The sequence below is a fragment of the Argentina anserina genome, chromosome 2, assembly GCF_933775445.1.
Source record: "Argentina anserina chromosome 2, drPotAnse1.1, whole genome shotgun sequence".
In the NCBI taxonomy this organism is placed as follows: Eukaryota; Viridiplantae; Streptophyta; class Magnoliopsida; order Rosales; family Rosaceae; genus Argentina; species Argentina anserina.
In genome coordinates this window covers 27,637,807-27,661,618 of record NC_065873.1, presented here as the reverse complement: position 1 = coordinate 27,661,618, position 23,812 = coordinate 27,637,807, and the positions used below count along the sequence as shown (strand labels likewise).

The 23,812-nt window shown below is 39.6% G+C and overlaps 1 protein-coding gene across 5 annotated transcripts; it reads left to right on the top strand.

The window, feature by feature from the left end:
- The first annotated feature begins 4,745 nt into the window (after window positions 1-4,745).
- LOC126782999 (helicase and polymerase-containing protein TEBICHI) lies at window positions 4,746-23,799 on the top strand. Of its 5 annotated transcripts, none has more exons than XR_007670831.1 (28): window positions 4,746-4,965; window positions 5,204-5,640; window positions 5,791-5,998; window positions 6,108-6,959; window positions 7,222-7,286; window positions 7,615-7,720; window positions 7,818-8,018; window positions 8,174-8,374; window positions 8,653-8,814; window positions 8,955-9,194; window positions 9,320-9,532; window positions 9,707-10,057; window positions 10,323-10,475; window positions 10,997-11,218; window positions 11,557-11,775; window positions 11,875-11,992; window positions 12,647-13,836; window positions 14,020-14,217; window positions 14,707-14,966; window positions 15,348-15,537; window positions 15,645-15,752; window positions 21,234-21,586; window positions 22,074-22,182; window positions 22,253-22,393; window positions 22,662-22,758; window positions 22,837-22,982; window positions 23,390-23,468; window positions 23,655-23,725. XR_007670831.1 is itself a non-coding variant. In XM_050508375.1 (28 exons), exons 1-27 carry the CDS (start codon window positions 4,927-4,929, stop codon window positions 23,463-23,465), a joined length of 6,621 nt encoding a protein of 2,206 aa, XP_050364332.1. In that variant the 5' UTR covers window positions 4,746-4,926; the 3' UTR covers window positions 23,466-23,468; window positions 23,655-23,799. The 5 variants fall into 5 exon arrangements, 3 of the variants coding, with proteins under 3 accessions (XP_050364332.1, XP_050364329.1, XP_050364331.1); XR_007670832.1 differs by having other exon boundaries at window positions 23,652-23,712; XM_050508375.1 differs by having other exon boundaries at window positions 12,650-13,836; window positions 22,868-22,982; window positions 23,655-23,799.
- The last annotated feature ends 13 nt before the right edge of the window (window positions 23,800-23,812 follow it).

Sequence of the window (23,812 nt, the reverse complement as noted above, 5' to 3'; positions counted from 1 at the left end):
TACAAGCCAGCATTAGTTGCTACACCTTTGGATAACTGACACACCCTACAACCTTCAACAAATTTAGTGACTTCACGTCGTAGGGTTGGCCAATAATATGAATTCATCCCCAGCTGCAATGTCTTATCTCGCCCCATATGACCTTCATTGTGCAGCTCACTAATGATCTTCAAACGCAAACTGGACATCGGAATGCACAATCGATTTTCTTTGAATAAAAAACCATCATGAAGGATAAAGTCATATCGTAGGCCTGATTCCACATCCTTCAATATAGGTCCAAAGTAGGAATATATAGAAAATAAGTCACGCAATGAATCAAACCCAAGCACCTGAGTATTCATGGTGGTGAGAAAATTCGCTCGCCTACTAAGAGCATCCGCCACTTTATTCAAGGCACCAGATTTGTGCTTAATCACAAATGTAAACTGCTGCAAATATGATGCCCATTTAGCATGCCTAGCAGAGAGCTTATCTTGTGCATGGAGATGTTTTAACGCCTCATGATCAGAATATAAGATAAACTCGTTATGAGCTAAATAAGAACGCCAATGCTTGATGGCTTGAATAACAGCATAAAACTCCACATCATATGTGTTGTAGTTCACCTTGGAGCCATTTAGCTTTTCACTGTAAAAAGCTACTGGTCGCCCCTCTTGGCTTAAAACAGCCCTAATGCCGACTTTGGATGCATCACAATGCAATTCAAATGGTTTGTTAAAGTCCGGCAATGTCAAAACAGGGGTAGTAACTAGCTTCTCCTTGATGGCTTGAAAAGCTACAGTGGCCTCCTCAGTCCAACTGAATTTCCCACTCTTCATACAATCGGTTATAGGCGCCATAATAGAACTGAAGTTTTGTATAAAGCGTCTATAGAAAGATACTAACCCATGAAAACTTCTGACTTCTTGTAGATTTCTCGGCATTGGCCAATTCTTGATTGCTTCCACTTTGGACTGGTCTACAAGAATCCCATCTTTTGACACCACATAGCCAAGGAACAGCACCTTGTCAGTCATAAAAGAACACTTCTTCACTGCTGCATAAAACTTCTCCTTTCTCAAGACTTCTAGGACCTCTCTTAGATGTTGTAGGTGCAATTCAATGCTTGGGCTGTAAATAAGGATGTCATCAAAGTAAACCACCACACACTTTCCAATAAACCGTCGAAGCAACTCATTCATTGCCCGCATAAAAGTACTAGGAGCATTAGAGAGGCCAAAAGGCATGACCAACCATTCGTATAAGCCTTCACGAGTTTTGAAAGCTGTTTTCCACTCGTCCCCATCTTTGATCCGAATTTGGTGATACCCACTTTTAAGGTCTAACTTGCTGAAAACAGTAGCACCTGACAATTGATCTAGCAAGTCATCCAAACGAGGAATGGGAAAACGGTAACGTACCGTGATTTTATTAATGGCTCTGCTGTCTATACACATGCGCCATGTCCCATCTTTTTTTGGCGTAATTAAGGCCGGAACTGAACAAGGACTCATGCTTTCCCTGATGTATCCTCTTGCCAATAACTCTACTTGTCGTCTCAGTTCTTCATGTTCTTTGGGGCTCATCCGATAATGCGCCTTATTTGGTAAGGCTGCTCCAGGGATCAAATCAATTATGTGTTGGATGTTACGAGAAGGTGGCAGTCCTGCCGGCATTTCTTCAGGAAATACATCTTGAAACTCCTCTAATAAAGCTTGTACAGGGACAGGGATATGAGACAAATCACTGGATTTCTCTTTACCAACCAACAAGTAGACCACCCCGGTATCATGAATTTCTCCCACGAATTTCTTCATTGATAATAAAATCATCGAAGACTTACCATGGGTTGGCTTTGGGACTTGTTCCCGAGTTGGCAGGAGAGTGATTTTAGTATTATTGAACATGAAGCTATATGTGTTCTTCCGTCCATCATGTGTCACATGTCTATCATACTCCCATTGTCGTCCCAAAAGAATATGGCAAGCATCCATCGGCACAACATCACACCACACCTTATCTTTGTAGCTTGTACCAATAGAGAAAGGAACAAGAGCCCTCTTTGAAACTTTCACATCATTAGTCTTCTGCAGCCATGAAAGCTTATATGGATGAGGGTGTTGTTGTGTCTCCAATCACAGCTTGGTAACTGCTTCCTTAGAGATAACATTTTCACAGCTGCCTGGGTCAATTACCAACCTACACACCTTTCCACCAATTGTACAAGTGGACTGAAAAATATTATTGCGAAGCCACCCATCACTACCTTCTACTTCTCGAGGGGTAAAATATGTCCTTTGTACAACAAGCAACGACCCTTCATCACCCTTCACAAACTCCTCAGAAACATCATCATCCCCACCATAGTCATCATAAATAGGAGCCTGTGCGAAATCGGCATATTATTGTAGTGAATTTTCTTCATTCTCAATGAACAAGCCCTTACCAGCCCTTCCTTCTTTCTTGCAATCAGCCATATGGTGTCCAGACTCACCACATTTGAAGCAACGAGTACCAGCACGTCCAACCCCCACATCTTGTATTTTGGCTGGAGGTTCGCTCATGTATGGTTTCACATTCTGAACTTGTGAAGCTGGTGTGCGACTAGGGGCTGAGTTGCTGACAACACCTCGATTACTTGGACTGCTAGGGGACCAGGTCCCACCTCTGCCTGTTTTTCGAGCGATTTGCTTCTCCAATTATAGGGCTCGTTGTTGTGCTTCTGCCACAGTAAATGGATCTAGCAAATTTAATGTATCTTGAAACTCGGTACAGAGACCTGCAATATACCTTGACACTAGCTGCTCATCCGTTTCCCCAAGATCGCAACGAGCTATCAAATGATAGAATTCGGTGGTATACTCTGTCATTGTTCGGTTTCCTTGCTTTAAATTTTACAGCTGCTGATAGATCAACCTGGAGTAGTTGGGTGGTAGGAAAGAGCTGCGCATGTGCTTCTTCATTTTCTCCCACATTGTGATCTTATTTTTGCCTTGTCGCGAACGAGTTGCTTTCAATTGTCGCCACCAAGCTGAGGCACGCCCATGAAATCTGGTAGCTACAAGTGACACTATTATGTCTTCAGGAACCTCCTTGAACTCCAAAACCTCCTCCACATAATTTAGCCAATCCACGAATTCCTCAAGCTGAAGACTGCCATGGAATTCAGGAATGTCAATCCTCATGCCCGTCTCCCATCGCCTTGTATCAACATTCTGAACCAGCCTCCGCTCTCCTCTCTCACCTTCTTCACTGAAAAGATTGATTTCGTCATCAAATTCATCTTCATCATGTTGTTGCTGAACTAAGGCCTCCACCTATTGGGTGAGGCGCTCAACTTGTTGAGCCAAACGCTCAACCTCTTCATCGTTGCCACGTCCCTGAGTCGCTCCTCCACGTCCCCTCCTTAGAGGCATAATGGCCTGAGCTCTAGATACCAATTGACAACGTGCGTGATAGGTAAGATGACAAACTCTATGAAATAGAGTTGATTCTTACTCTTGTTGATTCTCACATAAGAGAATAGCCAAGAATAAGAGACCTATGCCTTGTTGATTCCTAAGGAATACCAAGTTGATAGAAGAGAAAGTTTCTCTGTTTATTTTAATCTCCCCAAAAACTACATACCAAAAGCTATACCATAGCTTTTAAACAGAAATCTAAATCAGTTACAGAAGCTTTAAGGCTTCCAGTAAACCAAAACTGATTTAGAGGAAAATAAAAGACTCAGCTAATTAAGACAAAACATTAAATGCATTTAACATATCAGTTACGACCCATGCTCTTTCGACCATCCAGACGAAAGAGATAGTTGTCTGCAATGCAGGCTGTATCATGCCCACATCACCACCTAACAAGAACACACCACCTTTGCAAGGGCTAGCCAAGGTTGCCAGACACAACCCACCAGTCTCATAGTTGTGCCCAAAGCAACCATACATCTCATTCTTCCTAAATCAAATTGAATGAAACCCGATTTAATTAGTAGACTTGAGCCGCAACACCACGTTTGTAATGGTAGACAACCCACGCCATACTTTTGACACACCCTAATATGACACACCCAACCACATTTGCAATGTTAGACAACCCACGTCATACTCATGCCCTCATCACCACCTAACGTGAACTTGCCACCTCTGCGAGGGCTAGCCAAAGTTGTCAAACACAACCTCGAGTCTCATAGTTATACCAAAAGTAACCGTACTCCTCATTCTTCCTATGTCAAATTGAATGAAACACAGTCCATTCAGCCAAATTGAGTAGACTTGAGTTGCAACACCACGACCTTAACACTCCTCAAGACCCCAATTTTGTGCTATTGTGTATTTGTTGAAAAGGACCGATGGAGGGTCCACTAGACTACAACAGCAACCTAGATCTAGCTCCATCACTTAACCACTAAATATGATTCGATAAAACGTTAATTAAAGAGGCCATATTCATCAGCGCACCACCCAAGGGCATCAAAATCTCATCCGTAGTCTGATATTAGTGATGTAGGGCTAGTTGGTTTACGTTCTTGTGAGTTCACTCAATATTTTGTCTTGTCGTCTCTAAATAAGCAACGAGTTCATTATTTTGTCAAATGGTCGATAAAAGGGAAGTAGGCGGGCTAGCCGGAAGTTAGGCGGGTCTGCGTGGGCTTTTAAAAGTTCACTTGGCGGGCTCGGAAAAATAAAAATAAAAAGCTCGTAACATTTGGGTTTGAATTAAATACCGAAATAATAACGGGCACAACTGCAAAGAGGGGTCCCCAAAACTTGAAATTCCCGGGTGCGTCCGCTCTCAAAATCACAGAATCTTGATTTCTGGAATACTCTTCCCACTCTCGTCTCCGCCGGAGCTCAACAGCCACCTCATCTCCGTCGTCGACTTCAGAGCACCAACCGCCTGAGATTTCTAGCTTCCTCCAATCGCAGTGGAACCGCCGCGCTTTCCACCATGGCGTCTGGCTCGCCTCCTCCCTCGCGCATCAATCAGGTTTGGGCTCCCTATCCAATTCGCAGTACAAAACCCTAGAAACTCACATCGCACTACAAATTCGACTATGTGTCTTTATTTTCATCGAATTATTATAAGAATTCAAGATTTTCTAGGTTCGAATTGGGCGCGTTGAACACACTCCAGTAGCCCTAGATATCAATTCTATATCTGATCAAACGCACCGTTTTGTATTCATTGGGGGGTTTTTTGTTTCACTATGTGTTGCAATTTACAGTTCTTTGCTTCGAAGAAACGGAAGCCTGTGTCACCTGCAGTGAAGTCTGGGAGAAATGAAAAGGATGTGAAAACTGTAGAAACTTCACCAAGTGCCAAGGGCACACTGGACATTTATCTGCAGACATCGCCGGAGAGTTATAATGTTGCGAAAGCTTTGTGCAAATTCGGTGATTCAGTGGCTCAGCAAGATCAAGTTAGAAGGAATTTGGCAATGGAGATGGATAGTTATTCAAGAAATGAAACCATACATCTCCGTTCGTCTTCTCAACTGTGTGAGGCTTTCAGAGCAAATCAGAAGGAGATAGGGGAGGGACTAACCAAAGCTGTTGATGTTTCAGCTGGGGGTTCTTCCAAGGATTGCTTGGATTCTGCAGGAAGTGTGGAGAATGTAGAGATGAAGAAGTTTGCAGATGACTTTTTGTCTTTGTATTGCAGGTATTGTAATGTACTTTGTTTTGTTGTATGCTACTGATTTATCAGGTCATGAATTGCGAGTTGGTTTTTCCCTTAACCTCTTCTAAATTATTTATGCACTATCTCTGTAATTGTTATTTTCTTTTAAATTCTATTGGTTTTTATATGTAGTGATATTCAGTCAAACAAAAGTTCTATTGTGGAGCCGAAAGTGAATGATCATAAGAGACATGCTAGCCCATCTTTGCTGGATGGGGAGGGTAATATGTGTAAAAAGAGGCATTGCACTAGTGATAAATCTCGTGAGGAACGTGAAACAAGCAGCTCTTCAGAGAAGCACTGCGAAGCAATGCAATCTGTATGTTTTGATAAAGATGGGGTATGTGCTAAAGGCTCTTTTAAATTTTTGGTACCTGTGATTAAACTTGGTTACTTCCTTATATCTTATACTTGTTTTTGAAATATTATCTTATTGACGTGATGGCCAGGCTACCAATCCTAATAAGTTGCTCGAGCTTCGACAAACCTTAAAAACGTGCAGTAATACACATAAATTGTCTGTAGACCTAGTTGACTGTCACACACCAGGCTCATTGATTAAATCCTGTGTCCGCCAAACCCCCAATTCAACACGTGGTAGTTCATTATCTTCACCCGGTGAAGCCTTTTGGAATGATGCGATTCAACTTGCTGATGGTCTATGCGCCCAGGCAGCAGAAACAACTACTGCTTTGGATAGCCAATATCATGGTAAAAACTCGTGCAATTTAAGAAATGCACACTGTAATGGGAAGCCGAATGAAATGTCAGACAAATGTGAACATATGGGTGATGGTGCTGATTTGGATCCAACTGCAAAGCACAGGAATGACTTCTTTAAAAAAGTTTCCCCACTGCCTGTTAAACATTTTGATTTCTCTCGTGAGGACAAGATTTCGAATGGAAGTATGCCACATCATATGAATGTGTTTAATCTAAAAATCACAGCTTATGCAGGTGGTGAGCAATCTGAATCCAGTATTGTAGATCCCAAAGGTCTAAGACATGATATCACTATGGGTCGTTGCAACAAATCTCAGGCAAATCAAGTGCAAGATGCTGATCCTGTTAGTGCAGTGACCAAACTGAAGAATTTGTGTACCAGGGATAATGGTGACCCGACATTTTCTTCACAAGGTGATGAAGTCATTAAGTTGAATGGTATGTGTGAATCGAGCGAAGCGAGTACACCTTCCAGTTTTGTGCCACTGAAAGATTGTCTGGATCTAGATGGTTGGCTTGCTCCAGAAATATGCAGCATATATAGAAAGAAAGGAATTTCAAAACTTTATCCTTGGCAGGTATCTTTCAGACTTTGTGAACTGGCGCCCAAATTGATTATTATTAATTTATTTTTTCACACAAATGTATTCCATTTCGTTAAAATGTTCTGTGTTGTGGTTTGGTCTTAAGCAAATGATTGCTTGTCTTGCTGTTTGACTAAAATTTCATTGATTCTGGGGCTTAGTATACTGGACATGCATCTCTTTCCTATAGCTATGTCTGGCTTGTTGTGTTTACCAACTAGTTTGAAGTGTAATGTATATCCATTCTATCTTTCAGGTTGAATGCCTTCAGGTTGATGGTGTGTTGCAGAGAAGGAATCTTGTGTATTGTGCGTCAACTAGGTAGTTATGCAATTGGTATTTTACCTTAGCTTTTCTATCATGTGAGCGCTTTTGAATGCTCCTCTGTGATATGATTAGTTTCTTCTAGCAGTGTTGTGTATGCTATTTCTTTTGTATGATAAGGCTCATGTAAAGTCAATATCTGAGCAAGTTGCAGTGTTTTTATTTATTTATTTATTTTATTTGATGAGTTAGTATAGATAATCTTTTATAAATAGCTGTTCCACATCTAAAATTTGGAATTATTATGTGAAATTGGTATATAATTTCTTTTCATTGGTATGGTATTTATATGTTTCATAATCGTGCTCCCTTTGCACATCCACAGTGCAGGTAAAAGTTTTGTTGCAGAAATTCTGATGCTACGGCAGGTCTTGTCATCTGGAAAAATAGCTTTGCTCGTACTTCCCTATGTATCACTTTGTGCGGAAAAGGTAACATTTTTAGCTTCTTTCAAAATTTGTAAGATGAGATCATTCTTCTGGCTATAGATAATCTAATGTTTTCAATTCTCTTTCTGGATTGGCACAGGCAGAACACGTGGAGTTACTTCTTGAACCACTTGGTAAGCGTGTTCGTAGTTATTATGGGAACCAAGGTGGTGGTACACTTCCCAAAGACACCTCTGTAGCTGTCTGCACAATAGAAAAAGCAAACTTTTTAGTAAACAAGCTGCTAGAAGAGGGCCGTCTTTCAGAAATCGGGATTGTCGTGATAGATGAACTGCACATGGTACTTGAGCCATATCTCTTGGGTTATATATCAACAGCCTGTTATGGATTTACAGTTTCCCATCAATATGCCTTTGCAGTTTGCTAATATCTTTTTGGGTCTATTTTTTTTGGGGTGGATTTTATTAACGCTTTTCATGCTAACAATGACAACAGGTTGGTGATCCAAGTAGAGGTTACCTTCTGGAACTTCTGTTGACAAAACTTCGTTATGCAGCTGGTGATGGAATATCTGAATCAAGTAGTGGAGAAAGTTCAGGCGTGAGCAGCGGTAAGGCTGACCCTGCTCATGGTTTGCAAATTGTTGGTATGAGCGCCACTATGCCAAATGTGGCAGCAGTGGCTGATTGGCTTCAAGTAAGTGGAACAATATATATTACCCTCCTCTGTATCTTTGTTGAGCAGATTTTTCATTGTAGTCGCCCTTAACACCTGCAACCTTTACTCCAACTTCACAGCAAAGTTTGTAAAAAAATGAGATTTGCTCAGTTGGAACTGAGGTTTACTCATGATTAAAAGTTCTCTATTTTCGAGTGTGGAAAGGATCTTATGGTGTTATAGAATACATTTTCCCATTTTTGTATACAGAACCCACATTTTGTATATTTCCGTACTATTGACATGTATGCACGCAGGCTGCCCTCTATCAGACAGAATTTCGACCGGTACCACTAGAAGAATACATTAAAGTGGGGAATATCATTTATAACAAGAAAATGGAGATTATTAGAACAATCCCAAAAGCAGTTGACCTTGGTGGTAAAGATCCAGATCATGTTGTGGAACTGTGCAATGAGGTAGGGAAATTATATAAGGAAATTATTATTATTATTTGATTTTTTATTGAATCTGGCTCTATTTTCAATTTGGGTTCAATTATCCTTCGGGAAAAAAAATTTAGTTTGATCAATTATGAACTGAAATAGTGCATCTTCAGGTTGTACAAGAGGGATTTTCCGTGTTAATATTTTGCTCTAGTCGAAAAGGATGTGAATCAACAGCGAGGCATATTTCAAGATTCCTTAAGAAATTTACAGTCAATACTCGCACTGATGACAATGAATTCAATGATGTGACATTGGCTATTGATTCCTTACGACTGTGTCCTGCTGGTCTGGATCCAATATTAGAAGAAACCCTTCCTTCTGGAGTTGCCTACCACCACGCTGGGCTCACGGTATTCTTTTAGTATTCTCTTCCACGTGCTTGACCATTTAGTTTTCCTATTTGTCTCCCTATAATTTTTTTTTCCATTTTGTATATGATCTCTGTTGCTGATGGGTTTGTCTGGTTTACTCTTAGGTTGAGGAAAGAGAGATTGTTGAAACCTGTTACCGTAAAGGCCTTGTACGCGTCCTAACTGCCACATCTACCTTAGCAGCTGGTGTTAATCTGCCAGCTAGGAGAGTCATTTTCCGTCAGCCCCGTGTTGGTCGTGATTTTATAGATGGGACTCGGTACAGGCAAATGGCTGGTCGGGCTGGTCGTACTGGCATAGATACAAAGGGAGAAAGTGTATGTCTTTGATGGACTTGATACTCCTTATGTGACTAACTGACTGTATTACTTAACTCCTGTTTGACTTTGTTTGTTTTATCATATTATTTTTATTCTTTTATTATCATCGTTGTTGATAAATTTGTCCATTTCAAGTCTGTTTTATTGCATTTTCTCATTTAATTTTACCAGGTACTTATTTGCAAGCCAGAGGAGATCAAAAGGATCATGGGAGTTCTTAATGATAGCTGTCTGCCTTTGCGCTCTTGTTTATCTGAAGATATGAACGGAATGACTCACGCAATCTTAGAAGTTGTAGCAGGGGGCATTGTTCAAACTGCTAAGGACATTCATCGGTATGTTAGGTGCACACTTTTAAACTCCACTAAACCTTTTCAGGATGTGGTGAAATCAGCACAGGAATCTCTCCGGTGGTTGTGCCATAGGAAATTTCTAGAATGGAATGATGATACGAAACTATACAATACTACACCCCTTGGACGTGCAGCTTTTGGCAGTTCTCTGTGTCCTGAAGAATCACTTGTATGGTTCTTTATCGTGTTGTTTAATTACTTCCAAATATCTTTTGCAATTTGTATGGTATTAATATAAAAGTTATCAGTGGATATTGTATTCTTTAATCATTTCGAAATATCTTTTGCAATCTGTATGGTATTGAGATAAAAATTATCATTGTTTCAATTGTTGGCGACTGGTTATGTTGTTTTAAGGTTTAGCTTATCCCTAGTAATTGAACTTTAGGTGTTGTAATAAGACATTGATCATAGTTTTTCTGTTGGTTCTTTAGATTGTGCTGGAGGATCTTTCAAGAGCAAGAGAAGGCTTTGTACTTGCTTCTGATTTGCATTTGGTTTACCTAGTAACACCAATAAATGTTGATGTTGAGCCTGATTGGGAACTGTATTATGAACGGTTCATGGAATTGTCTTCTCTTGACCAGGTAAATTGCTTCGTACCAAGTTACCATATGACTAATTCTCTCTCTCTCTCTCTCTCTCTCTCTCTCTCTCTCTCTGTATATTTAGAAATTTAATGGAGCCTATGTTAGTGTGAGCTTGTTCTATGCCATGAGCTTATGAGTTATGACAATATCTAAAGCTAGAAATTTGAGATGAGTGGACCACACCTGATCAGAGTGGTAAAAACTTGAGGTGGTTTGAACTTTTACTCAATTGCAGATGCCTTTTTAGCACACTTATAGTCATCAGTATCCTAAAAAACTGTGAGATTTTGTTCTTTTCTTTAGTATAATTTAATGGTAAAGTATCACACCAAATATATCGCACCAATTGCAAATGCCTTTGATCTGTATGGATACATGTTCTAGGAGATGTCGCATCAAATAATATAATAATATCACTGCTCATGTTCTTCACAGATTCATTAATAGAACTCCTATAGAGATTATATCATGGAATTCACAATTGTTGCGGTCTTGGGTTTTTTTTCATGATTATTCAGTCTGTTGGCAATCGCGTTGGAGTGACAGAGCCATTTTTGATGCGAATGGCACATGGTGCACCTATGCGGTCATCAAATAGGATGAGAGAAAATATGAAATCGTTGCATAACAATTATGAAAACCGACTTGGGACTACAAAGAATACTGTGCTTCCGGATGATCAAAAAGTTCGAGTGTGTAAAAGGTTATATGTTGCTCTCATCTTGTCAAGGCTAGTTCAGGTACCACTCTTGTCTTCCTGAGTCTGATATACGCAGGAAACGAAATTTGATGTCATTGCCTGATAGACAAACAGATATGCTGTGTAATCTGCATTCACAATTATTCCCTTGTGTTCACTTTCTTTTCCCTCTGGTTCCCAGTGTTGGGAAGGTGACATCCAACTTTACTGGTCGCTTGCCGGGTGTTTTGTTTTAGTGTCCTGTACGAGGTTTAAAATTAATTTCCTTTTTATATATGAAGTGGCTTTTCTTCTGCATAAGTTGTAAGATTTGTTGGAATTTTTTTATTTGTTTGGTTTTATGTTTTGCTAAATACATACTCTTTAATATGGGTGTAGGAAGTGGCTATCAATGAGGTCTGTGAAGCTTTTAAAGTGGCTAGAGGTATGGTCCAGGCGTTACAAGAGAATGCTGGAAGATTTGCATCTATGGTAACTATGTTTTGCGAGAGGCTTGGATGGCATGACTTGGAAGGCCTGGTTGGAAAGTTCCAAAACCGTGTCTCATTCGGAGTGAGGGCAGAGATTGTAGAACTGACTACAATTCCATTTGTCAAGGTACTATTTCATTTGTAAATTGTGGTTAAACGAGATATTCATTGTCAAATGCCTTTAGTTTATATATCAGTATTTTCTGACTAGATCTGGTATCTGTAGGGCTCTCGAGCAAGGGCACTATATAAAGCTGGTTTACGGGCACCTTTAGCTATTGCTGAAGCATCCGTCCCTGAAATCGTCAAAGCTCTTTTTGAATCTTCATCGTGGGAAGCCCAAGGTAGTTTCATGGCCTGGTTATATGTAGACTGTAGTTGTTGGTTCATAATGATTAGTGAATTTAATAATTTTTAGTGACATTTCACTTTCCTGATGAGGTATGCATTATCAGCTAATGATTGATTTGTGATAATTACAAGGAACATATGCTGTACAATAGTTTCATAGCATGGTATTAAAATCTATTTACAATGAAGGGCATTCATTGTTGAGGTCATGGGTTTAAATCTCACGGACATATGGGTGGGTTGGGTTTAAAGATTTCGATAAACAATTTTTTTTTAAAGTATAACTACTGAATATCATATTACCCTTCTTCCAGAATTGTTTTTTTTAATCTTCTGTGAAATGTTGAAGCGTAAACATTTAAAACCTTTATGTGATGATGCTCCTTCTCATTTTGCAATTAACTGCGCAGAAATTACTAGTCCCATCATATATTCTGAAAGTAGTTGTTACCTGCTTGTATGTTTCCTCAAATGCCTAAATTTGTACTGTGTTGTGGCAGCCTGGCAATTATTGCAGAGACTATTTTCTTAATAAACAATAGTTTATGTAAATGATGTTTTTTTATCAGAAACTGTTTCTTTAAAATGCAATTCTTCATCGTTTTTGTAATGTGCATGCACTCCTAATATTGGCAAGTTGACTGTAGAAGGTTCAGCTCAAAGACGCATCCAAGTAGGAGTAGCCAAAAAGATCAAGAAGGGGGCACACAAAATAGTTCTTGAAAAGGCTGAAGAGGCCAGAGTTGCTGCCTTCTCGGCCTTTAAATCTCTTGGATTGGAGGTCCCCCAGTTTTCTCAACCATTATTTCCGACTGCTGGTGGAAGTCCCAGTATGCAAGGAACAATAAATTCCTCTGGTGATGAAAATACTAGTAGCTTTGTTAATGACCATGTGGACGATGCTCCTAAACCATCTTTGGAAAGAAGGGCTCCTTCTGATAAGGTTGTATCAGGAGAGAACTTGACAAAAACATCAGATATTGGTATGGTGGTGGCTTCAGGAGAAGTAAATTCAAGTGGTGCCATGAAAATGAACTTTGGGGCTGAAAATTCGGTAGTACCAATTGAAGGGTCTGGTTCCCCTAGGGAGGAGCTAAATACTGTTCATCAAACCAAAATTGCTGACTTGACCAATTCGATCAAGGTAGACAGCTTAGGCGATAGAAATAGGACATTCCGTGAATCATTAGATCCTAACAAGCTGGCAAGCTGTGAAGGGAAAAATTTGTCTCTTGGTAAGGGTCCGGCTTGTGAAAAGGGCCCTATTCATGCAATATATACTCCTGGTGGAATTGATTCATTTTTTAATATATGGGAAAATACCTCAGAGTTCCATTTTGATATCCACTACAACAAAAGATCAGAATTGAACTCTGCTGCTCCTTTTGAAATACATGGAATGGCTATCTGTTGGGAAAATTCTCCTGTATACTATGTTAACATTCCTAAGGATCTGCTGTGGTCTGGCAGCAGCAGTAAAGATGAAGGCCTGTGTTTGACTGCATCAGGTGATAGAACTAATGTGTTACCTCTTGATGATATGTTGGGGCTGGCTAGATGTAGATGGAGCAGAATTGGTGAAATCATGGGGAAAAGAGGTGTCAGGAAATTTACTTGGATGTTGAAAAGTCAGATTCAGGCACTAAAATGCCCTGCAGTTCAAATTCAGAGATTTGGTTGTCCGAGTCTTGCGGGGAAAAGTATTTGTTTTCAAATTATAGACACCTCGTTCATATTGTTGCCACCGGTTCACATACAAGATGGCATTGACATGTCCATTGTGGCCTGGATTCTTTGGCCTGATGAGGAGAAAAACTCCAGTCCAAACCTGGAAAAGGTAAAATAGAATTTGAGCATTTTCTTTTGACTTTTGGATGAGATGTCCTTTTGTTTTTCCATTAAAGCATATCTTACTGGCAAAAATTGTTAACTGCTTGATCTTTTGAATGTTTTTGTTTTAAGTAATACTTTGGTGTTATTCTTTATCACTTTGCCTTATGAGGCTTTTAAATGGTTGTAGGAAGTTAAGAAAAGGTTATCTAGCGACGCTGCAGCAACTGCAACTCGAAACGGCAGGTGGAAAAATCAGATGCGAAGAGCTGCACATAATGGTTGCTGCCGTCGAGTTGCACAAACACGAGCCTTATGTTCAGTTTTGTGGAAGTTGCTTGTTTCTGAAAACCTTACTGAGTCACTTATAAATATTGAAGTTCCACTGGTAATTTCCTTAATCTTATCTGATTTAATTTATATATGGTGCTTTTTTTATGTCGGTGCATACTATCAAATAATTCAGGATATTGGAATAAAATCAGACCAGAATTTGCTGATTCCAAAGTGATCTTTTTGGAAAGTGTTAAGATAATACTTATGATGAACCTCGTAGTAAAGTTTTTTTAGAAGTGTCTGCTTTCCCCATTACACCACTCTAATGATTCATTTTGAGTGGAAAGGAAACATATATGGAAATAACTTAGTGAAGTACCTTGAAATAGGTGTAAAATTATTCCAACAAGGCTGCCTGCCTCTCTTGTAGTGGCTTATGCTTGTATAAATTCATGCAGAAATTTAATTGGGTGCTTGGGGACCAGTGCCCAACCACTTATGTCGAATAAATCACTTTTCTCCCCTTTTTGGAATAAACCAGAACCTATCCTTCTTTGCTAGTGTACTTTGACACTATCTTACTGCTTCATTTATCCTTAAGGTTAATATTCTTGCCGACATGGAGCTTTGGGGAGTGGGTCTTGACATGGAAGGATGTCTGCAAGCACGTAATGTACTGGGGAAAAAGCTGAGGCATCTTGAGAAGGAAGCTTATAAACTGGCTGGCAGGACTTTTTCATTATCTACAGCATCTGATATTGCCACTGTGCTGTATGAACACTTAAAGCTGCCCATACCAGAGGTGTGCAACAAGGGAAAACAACATCCAAGTACTGACAAGCATTGCTTGGATCTACTAAGGTCAGGAGTCACTTCTTTTCTATTGTTTTACTTCATTACATTACCTGTTCTAAGGTTAATTTGCATCACTATCGTTGTTGTTTAAGCACTAACTAATCCAGTCTATTTGTTTTTTTTGTTGTTGTTTGCATTGCTTGAATACAGTGATTCATATTGTTGTCCTATTTGTTTTGATATCTTGACTGGATATGTAAGTAGAGAATACATGTGCCTGACCTTTCCTTTTTTATCATCTTGGTCGTTATTTTAAATCTTTTGTACTGGAGCGCACTTCCTGTCAGTCATGTAGCTATATAATGATCGATGTTCTTCTCTCATGGTTGTTGCATTTTGATATATTTCACGCTATCTTTCATTTAAGCAGCTTTGATTTAATTTCAGGGACGAGCATCCTATTATACCCGTTATCAAAGAGCATCGTACATTGGCAAAACTCTTAAATTGTACTTTGGGATCCATCTGTTCACTTGCTAGGCTGTCAGTGAAGACGCAGAAGTACACATTACACGGTCATTGGCTCCAAACATCAACAGCTACTGGTCGGCTTTCAATGGAGGAACCTAATCTCCAGGTATGTGTTTTCAGGAGAAATCATTTTGTTCTTTCCCCTGTTGCTTTGGAAACTCGAAATTAAATGGTCTTATGAGTCATTTTATTTTATTTTTATGGGCTTTGCAGTGTGTGGAACATATGGTTGACTTTGAAATGAACAAGGATGAAAATGGGAGCAAAACTGACATTGATCATTACAAAATTAATGCTCGGGAGTACTTTATACCCACTCAGGTACGATCTTTGCTCATTTCATCAAAGGCGCTGTATGTGTGATTATTAGATTTCTAGCGCAAACTTGGAGTAATCTGGAACAGAATCAATCCCAAAGAGATCCTTCATTTTTTTTTCTCTCTGATTCCTTGGCTAACATCCATCTTTCTTTAAAGTTTAAATACTGAGCTTATTTTAATAGAATCCTGCTTACTTGCGTTGGAGGATATTGGTGTTCTGTTATTTTTTTTCTTTGCTCCTTTTGATGTATGCTCTGTTGTTATAAGCGTCTTTAGATCTTAATAGTTATTTGCGATATAAGCAAAGAAGAGTAAACAGAAACACACCAAAGTTATAGTGGTTCAGCTGAAGCCTACCTCCACTGTGATCTCTCTTGAGAGATTTACTAGTACTGAAGAATTTAGGTACAAGTACTTATTGTAGACCTTAACCCCTCCCTGTCTAGCTCCTATCTCTCTATCACCCTTAGCTCTCCCTTTAGGATTTCTGTCTCTGTCTCTAAAAACCTCCCTGCAGCCCTATTTATATCAATAGGGGCTGCTTGATACAATATGGACTAGGATTACTAAACCTAACACAAATCCTAATAGAATATTGGAAGATATACTATCCTAAAACATATAGAAAAGCTGTGCTAACTTATTTCCTTTCTAAACCTGGATTTGATTACTGAATCCTAACTCCAACATGCATCAACGAGCCAAAAACACAACAATCTCCACCTTGGTGAGTTGATACCAAATGATTGTTGCAACCTTCAGGATGTCTTGTATCTCTTGAAGTAACCCTGAACAAACCTCCAAGATCATTCACCTTGGCAATACTCCTCTTGCCTCATCACACCTCAAGTGAGGAGGTGCTCCACCACAACTCAGCATGTTGTGACACTAAGCAAGTTCAAGCAGTGCTTGAACTTCTCTACAGAAACTGGCTTTGTTAGACAATCTGCTGCATTGTCATTTGTGTGAACTTTCTCCACAATAATATATCCAGCTTCTATCCAATCTCTGATCCGGTGATAGCGAACATCAATGTGCTTTGTCCTTGCATGAAACACTTGATTCTTCGCCAAATGTATGGCACTTTGGCTGTCACACTTCACTACCACACCTTCCTGGTGAATACCAAACTGTCCTGCCAGTCCATTCAACCAAATAGCTTCCTTAGAAGCTTCTGTCAACGCCATATACTCTGCCTCAGTAGTAGATAGAGCTGTAACCTCTTGAAGATTTGCTTTCCAGCTCACAGGCCCTCCACCACAAGTGAAAACATAACCTGTTGTAGACCTTCTTCTATCTAAGTCTCCTGCAAAATCAGAGTCAACAAAACCAGCCACACAAGCTTCTTCTTGTTTTCTTTCAAACTTGATTCCAAACTGCCTAGTTCTCTTTAAGTACCTCAGAATCCACTTCACTGCTTCCCAATGACGCTTTCCCGGATTTGACATATACTTAGAGACAACACTCAATGCTTGAGCTAAATCTGGTCTTGTGCATATCATTGCATACATGAGACACCCTACTGCATTAGCATATGGAACATTCTTCATCGCATCAATCTCCTTTTGATTTGATGGCTTATGCTCTGCACTCAGCCGAAAGTGTGCAGCTAATGGGGTAGAAACAACCTTAGTTTCATCCATGTTGAACCGTTCAAGTACCTTCATAATGTACTTCTCTTGTGACAGCCATATTTCACTTGTGTTTCTATCCCTTCTTATTTCAATTCCAAGGATCTTCTGTGCAGCTCCTAGATCTTTCATGTCGAATTCAGCCCCCAACTTTTCCTTAAGTTTCTGAATTTTCAACATATCCTTGCATGCAATCAGCATGTCATCTACATACAGTAGTAGTAGAATTACCTCCTCATCTTCGAATACATGGTAGTAAACGCAGCAGTCATATTGACACCTTGTGTAGCCTATCTTCAGCATGTATGTGTCGAAACGCTTGTACCACTGCCTTGGCGATTGCTTGAGTCCATATAGAGACTTCTTTAGTCGACAAACCAGATTCTCTTTCCCTGTTTCGACAAAACCCTCCGGCTGCGACATGTAAATGTCTTCTTCGAGGTCCCCATGAAGAAACGCAGTTTTAACATCCATCTGCTCAATCTCCATATCATACTGAGCTGCTATAGACAACAACAACCGTATTGAAGTATGTTTGACCACCGGAGAGAAAATCTCGTCATAGTCCACTCCCTCTTTCTGCGAATACCCTTTTGCCACAAGACGTGCTTTGTACTTTATGGCATCATCATCATGTATTCCTTCTTTCTTCCTAAACACCCACTTGCAGCCAACAAGTTTTCTTTCTTTGGGTTTAGGAACCAGCTCCCACACGGAATTCTTATGCAGAGATTCCATCTCTTCTGCCATAGCACCAATCCAACCTTCCCTTTCTTCGCTTTCTATAGCTTCTTGATAAGTAGTTGGATCACCTTGACTTATGGTCAGAGCATGACTCACATCTTCTTCGGTTTCAAATCCATACCGTTGTACCTTCTTTAAATTCCTCTTTGGTTTGTCAAGTGCTATGACTCGCCTCATTGGCTCAGGTTCTTGTGGGATGGGAGGATTTTGACCCCTACGTGGGGACTGCTCCCCCTGAGCCCTAACTGGTGACTGTTGTTGCTGCTCTGGTTCCTCAATGGCTACTTGATCATTCCCTACTTGCTCCACCTGAGCTTGAGAATCTTCAACTGATCGTTTAGCTAATGATATCTCGATTGCTTCTTCATCTTTTTCAGCAACAGTCATCTTCTCCTCCTTACTATTAGCTTCTATATTTAACGGCATAGTCTTCTCATCAAAAACAACGTCCCTGCTGAGCACTCTTTTCTCATTGATTATATCCCACAACTTATAACCTTTTACTCCTCTCTGAAAACCAATAAACACACATTCAAGTGACTTTGGTTCCAGCTTGGTTCTTTCATCCTTGGGAATATGCGCAAAGGCGCTGCATCCAAACACTCTTAAATTGGAATAATCAACTGGTTTTCCAGACCATACCTCCTCTGCACACTTGAAGTTAATAGCCTTTGAAGGTGATCGATTAATCAAGTAACAAGCATGATTAAGCGATTCTGCCCAAAACTCTTCAGGCAACCCTGCATGAAGCCTCATGCTTCTTTCTCTCTCCAAGAGAGTTCTGTTCATCCTCTCTGCAACACCGTTTTGCTGGGGAGTTTTCTTAACAGTAAAGTGTCTTGTAATGCCTTCATCCTTGCAGAATTGTAAGAACTGCTTACTTATATATTCACCTCCATTGTCACTTCTCAACACTTTGATTTTCCTGCCCGTTTGGTTCTCGATTTCAGCCTTCCACTCCTTGAACTTTGGAAAGACCTCATCTTTTGACTTCATAAAGTAAACCCAAACCTTCCTTGAAAAATCATCTATGAAAGAGACAAAGTATCTGGCCATACCCAACGATTTTGTTGATGCAGGCCCCCAAACATCTGTGTGAATATAGTCTAATACTCCTTTGGATTTGTTCTCACTGCTGCTCACTTTGAATGATACCTTGGTCTGCTTGCCGAGTGTGCAATACTTGCAGAAGTCAAGGCTGCAACTCGTTATGCCTTCTAGCTTATCTTGCTTATGTAATTCTTGCAGCCCCCTTTGACTCATGTGCCCTAGCCGTCTATGCCAGAGCTCAGTCTTGTCTTCTTCCGTACAAACTGATGCTCCACCTACTATTGTAGAACCTGTGAGTTTATACATATTATCAGGCTGCAACACACCTTTCATGTAGACCAACTGACCCTTTCCGACTTTGAGCACTCCATTGTTACCTTTATACCACAATCCTTCCCTATCCAATAGACTTAGAGAAATCAGATTTCTGCTCAAATGTGGAATGTGTCTGACCTTTCCCAATGTTCTGACAATGCCATCATACATTGAGATCTTTACTGTGCCGATTCCCATGATTCTACTTGGTGAATCATTCCCCATCAAAACTGATCCGGTGTCCCTCTCTTCATATGTGTCAAACCAATCTCTGTGTGCACACATGTGAAATGTGCAGGCTGTGTCCAAGGTCCAATGTCTAGGCGCGCCGGAGCTGGCTGAGATTGCAAGGAGTTCTCCATCATCGCTATCATTCCCAATAACGACATTGGCTGACTGGGAGCTTCCTCCAAGCATCTGCGCCTTCTTCTCCTTCCATTGTTTGCAATTTCTTTTCCAGTGGTCGGGTGAACCACATACGAAGCAACCATCCTTCTTCTTTTCTTTGCCTTTTCCCTTGGATTTAGACCTGCCCTTGTCTTCAAATCCACCACCTTTACTCTTAGACCTTCCTCTCTCCTTCCCTCTGACACTCAGTCCTCGTGCTTGGGAATTATCGTCTTCCCTCTGCATCCTGACATATTGTTCCAGGTTCTCACACACTCCTGTAAGTGTGATGGTCTCTTTGTTGAATATCATGGTGGTCTTGAAGTGTTTGAATGATGATGGCAAAGACTGTAGTAACATCATAACCGAGTCCTCATCTCCCATCTTATCCCCAACCTTCTCCAAGTTAATTATGCAGTTCTGAAACTTGGATATATGATCAGTAAGATCATCCCCTTCCTCCATCTTGAGTCCAAAGAGTTGTTCCTTCAAGAGTAGCTTGTTGCTGATGGTTGTACCCATATAAACGCTTTGCAGCTTGTCCCATGCCTGCTTTGCAGTCAGCTCCTCTCCGATCTGCAGCACAGCATTATCAGCAAGATGCAACTCAATGCAACTCTTTGCTATCTTACACTTTTCTGCCCAATCTGCATCAGACATTGCTGTAGGCTTTGATTCTTCAAGAGCTACATCAACCTTATGCTGGATCAGAACGTTCCTCATCTTCCTCTGCCAAAGCGTGAAGTTGTCCTTGCCATTGAATAGCTTTATGGACGCTCTCACCTCTCCTGCCTCAGCCATTCCTTTGCCAATCGACATCGCAAAATAAACCAGCTCTTGATACCACGTGTTGTTATAAGCGTCTTTAGATCTTAATAGTTATTTGCGATATAAGCAAAGAAGAGTAAACAGAAACACACCAAAGTTATAGTGGTTCAGCTGAAGCATACCTCCACTGTGATCTCTCTTGAGAGATTTACTAGTACTGAAGAATTTAGGTACAAGTACTTATTGTAGACCTTAACCCCTCCCTGTCTAGCTCCTATCTCTCTATCACCCTTAGCTCTCCCTTTAGGGTTTCTGTCTCTGTCTCTAAAAACCTCCCTGCAGCCCTATTTATATCAATAGGGGCTGCTTGATACAATATGGACTAGGATTACTAAACCTAACACAAATCCTAATAGAATATTGGAAGATATACTATCCTAAAACATATAGAAAAGCTGTGCTAACTTATTTCCTTTCTAAACCTGGATTTGATTACTGAATCCTAACTCCAACATGCATCAACGAGCCAAAAACACAACATGCTCTTCATTTACATCAGTTGATTCTTTTTTTATAAAATTATGCAGGACAAATGGATACTGCTGACCGCAGATTATTCTCAAATAGAACTGCGGGTAATGGCCCATTTTTCTAAGGATTCCTCACTCATTGAACTCCTTAGTAAGCCCCATGGCGATGTCTTCACAATGATTGCAGCTAGATGGACTGGACTGTCAGAAGATTGTATTAGTTCTGATGTACGAGATCAGACCAAAAGGTTGGTGTATGGAATTCTCTATGGAATGGGTGCCAATAGCCTTGCTGAACAACTGGATTGCAGTCCCCAGGAAGCTTCTCAGAAAATTCAAAACTTCAAAAGTTCTTTTCCTGGAATTGCTTCTTGGCTCAATGAAGCAGTTGCATATTGCCGCAAGAAAGGGTGAAGATTTAATTACTGTTTTTTTTATACTATCAATTTGTTTGACTTATTTAGATAAAGATAGCTACTGCTTACAAAATCCATGTAGATTTGGTTTCTGTTACTTACACGTGAATAGGCTTTTCTATGTTGTAGAGAAGGTATCATATCTTTTATGTATTAATACTTTGTTGTTTTTCTTGGTGTACTAGGAAAGTAGTCGCGTATTTTATTGTTTTTGTTTTGTACTCAGAATTGTTTTTTGTTTCTTGTTAGGAAAAATAATGTAGGAAAAAGCCTCTCACCATTAAAAAGAGGGGTTGTGTGAATGTAGCATTCTTTTTGTCTTGTTAGTTTCTTTCAGGGATGAAAATGTAATGCACTGTTGCCAACTCTTCACTTATAGGCTAAAATCATAAGAAAGATACATGAGCTATGCCAATAGAGAAAAACGGTGTCTTATTAGCACTGTAAAATTGTTAATTGCCTACATATTTTTGTGTCACAGATATGTGGAAACCCTTAAAGGAAGAAAACGATTTTTATCAAAAATAAAATTTGGGAACAGCAAGGAAAAATCAAAGGCACAGAGACAGGCTGTAAATTCTATATGTCAGGTACAACTATTTCCCTCCCTAAGGTGTGTTAAGTGTGCAATAGTCATGGACTAATGTCTTTATTTGATAGGGATCAGCTGCTGACATAATTAAGATTGCAATGATAAATATTTACTCCGTAATAGTTGATGGAGCTCAGTGGCCGGATTCAACTTCTTCACTTGCAACAAATATTCATAAACTGAAGGGTCGCTGCCGAATTCTATTGCAGGTTGCTTGAAGTTTCTTTTTACTTAATCGTCTATTAGTTTCCTTACTAAAAGTTATTGATACTATTTGAAGTAATCCTACGGGAAACATAGAAACGTAGAAGTGATATGAATAGTTAATATATATGTATATTTATCTGTGTGTGTGTGCTTGTATATATTCTGAGTGAAACTGATTAAATCTGTTAGTGCAGCATGTATCACTTTACTCACGATAAGACACATACTTGAACATTGAGAGATTCTTTATTTTTTTCTTTTTTTATGTAGGTACATGATGAATTGGTACTGGAAGTTGATCCTACTGTGATAAAGAAAGCTGCTTTTCTGTTACAGACAAGCATGGAAAATGCTGTGTCGCTTATTGGTATATATATTTTATTGTTTCTAAATGTAATACTTAGTCCAAGTACAGCTTTTAATTGTTCAACTATTTGTTATCCAGTTCCTCTGCATGTCAAATTGAAAGTTGGTAGAACTTGGGGTTCGTTGCAACCCTTTCAGGCCAACAAATATGAAGATCTGCCGGATCCTTAATTTGACCAAGATGTGTTCCTGTTCAAACAGGCAAAAGTTTCATGACCCTGGAAGGTGATTATAAACAATCTATGCATGTCTGGTTTTAAATTACCATGCTTTACATGTCCTCTAGTTAATTATTGTTTTTTTATTCCTAATTTTTCTAAATGTTCCGATTAGAATTTTGTCTTTTGCACATGTGAAACTTCACTCTATATTCTTGTTGAGCAAATTCCTTGGAATGAGCTATGACTTATAATGTTGTTTGCATATTTCTGCCTTCACTTCAAATTATAATGATTATAGGAATTTGCATGTGCATAAGAATTGGCTTTTGAACTTGTGCTACCTCAGTGTATTTCATTGAAAGACAGCCAAAAGTGGTCTTATAGTAACCATTCTTCATGTTTCCGTTATATTATGTGGCATATGCACTTGGTTTAATATTGTATTGATACAGTTGAATATTTTTGTCTCAGTTTCACGAACGTTATCAGCTTTACGGGATGTACGAAGCTTAGTGGAATTGCTGGATGTACAAAGCTTAGTGGATGACAAGTAAGCTTGCTTAAATTGTTTCTGTGGAAGTAATTTGGCGTGTTATGATTTTGTGATAACTTTGTGACAGAAATGTGTTTTGATTAATACATAAACAGATGTGATGGAAGCTAATGGTCTAATGCTTATCTACGTCTTTCTCTAAATTAACAGTTACTATAATGAGATTTTTTTTTATTGCAGCAGATATAACAGTTCAACACTGAACCATCGGAGATAACATAAGTAGCACCAGAAAGCCAAGGCTTATTATGTACTGGATATATAACATGTCCAATATAGCATGCTTTTTTAGTATAAGCTGTAGTACATAGCGACAAGAAGCAAGTCGATTTTCAAACTAT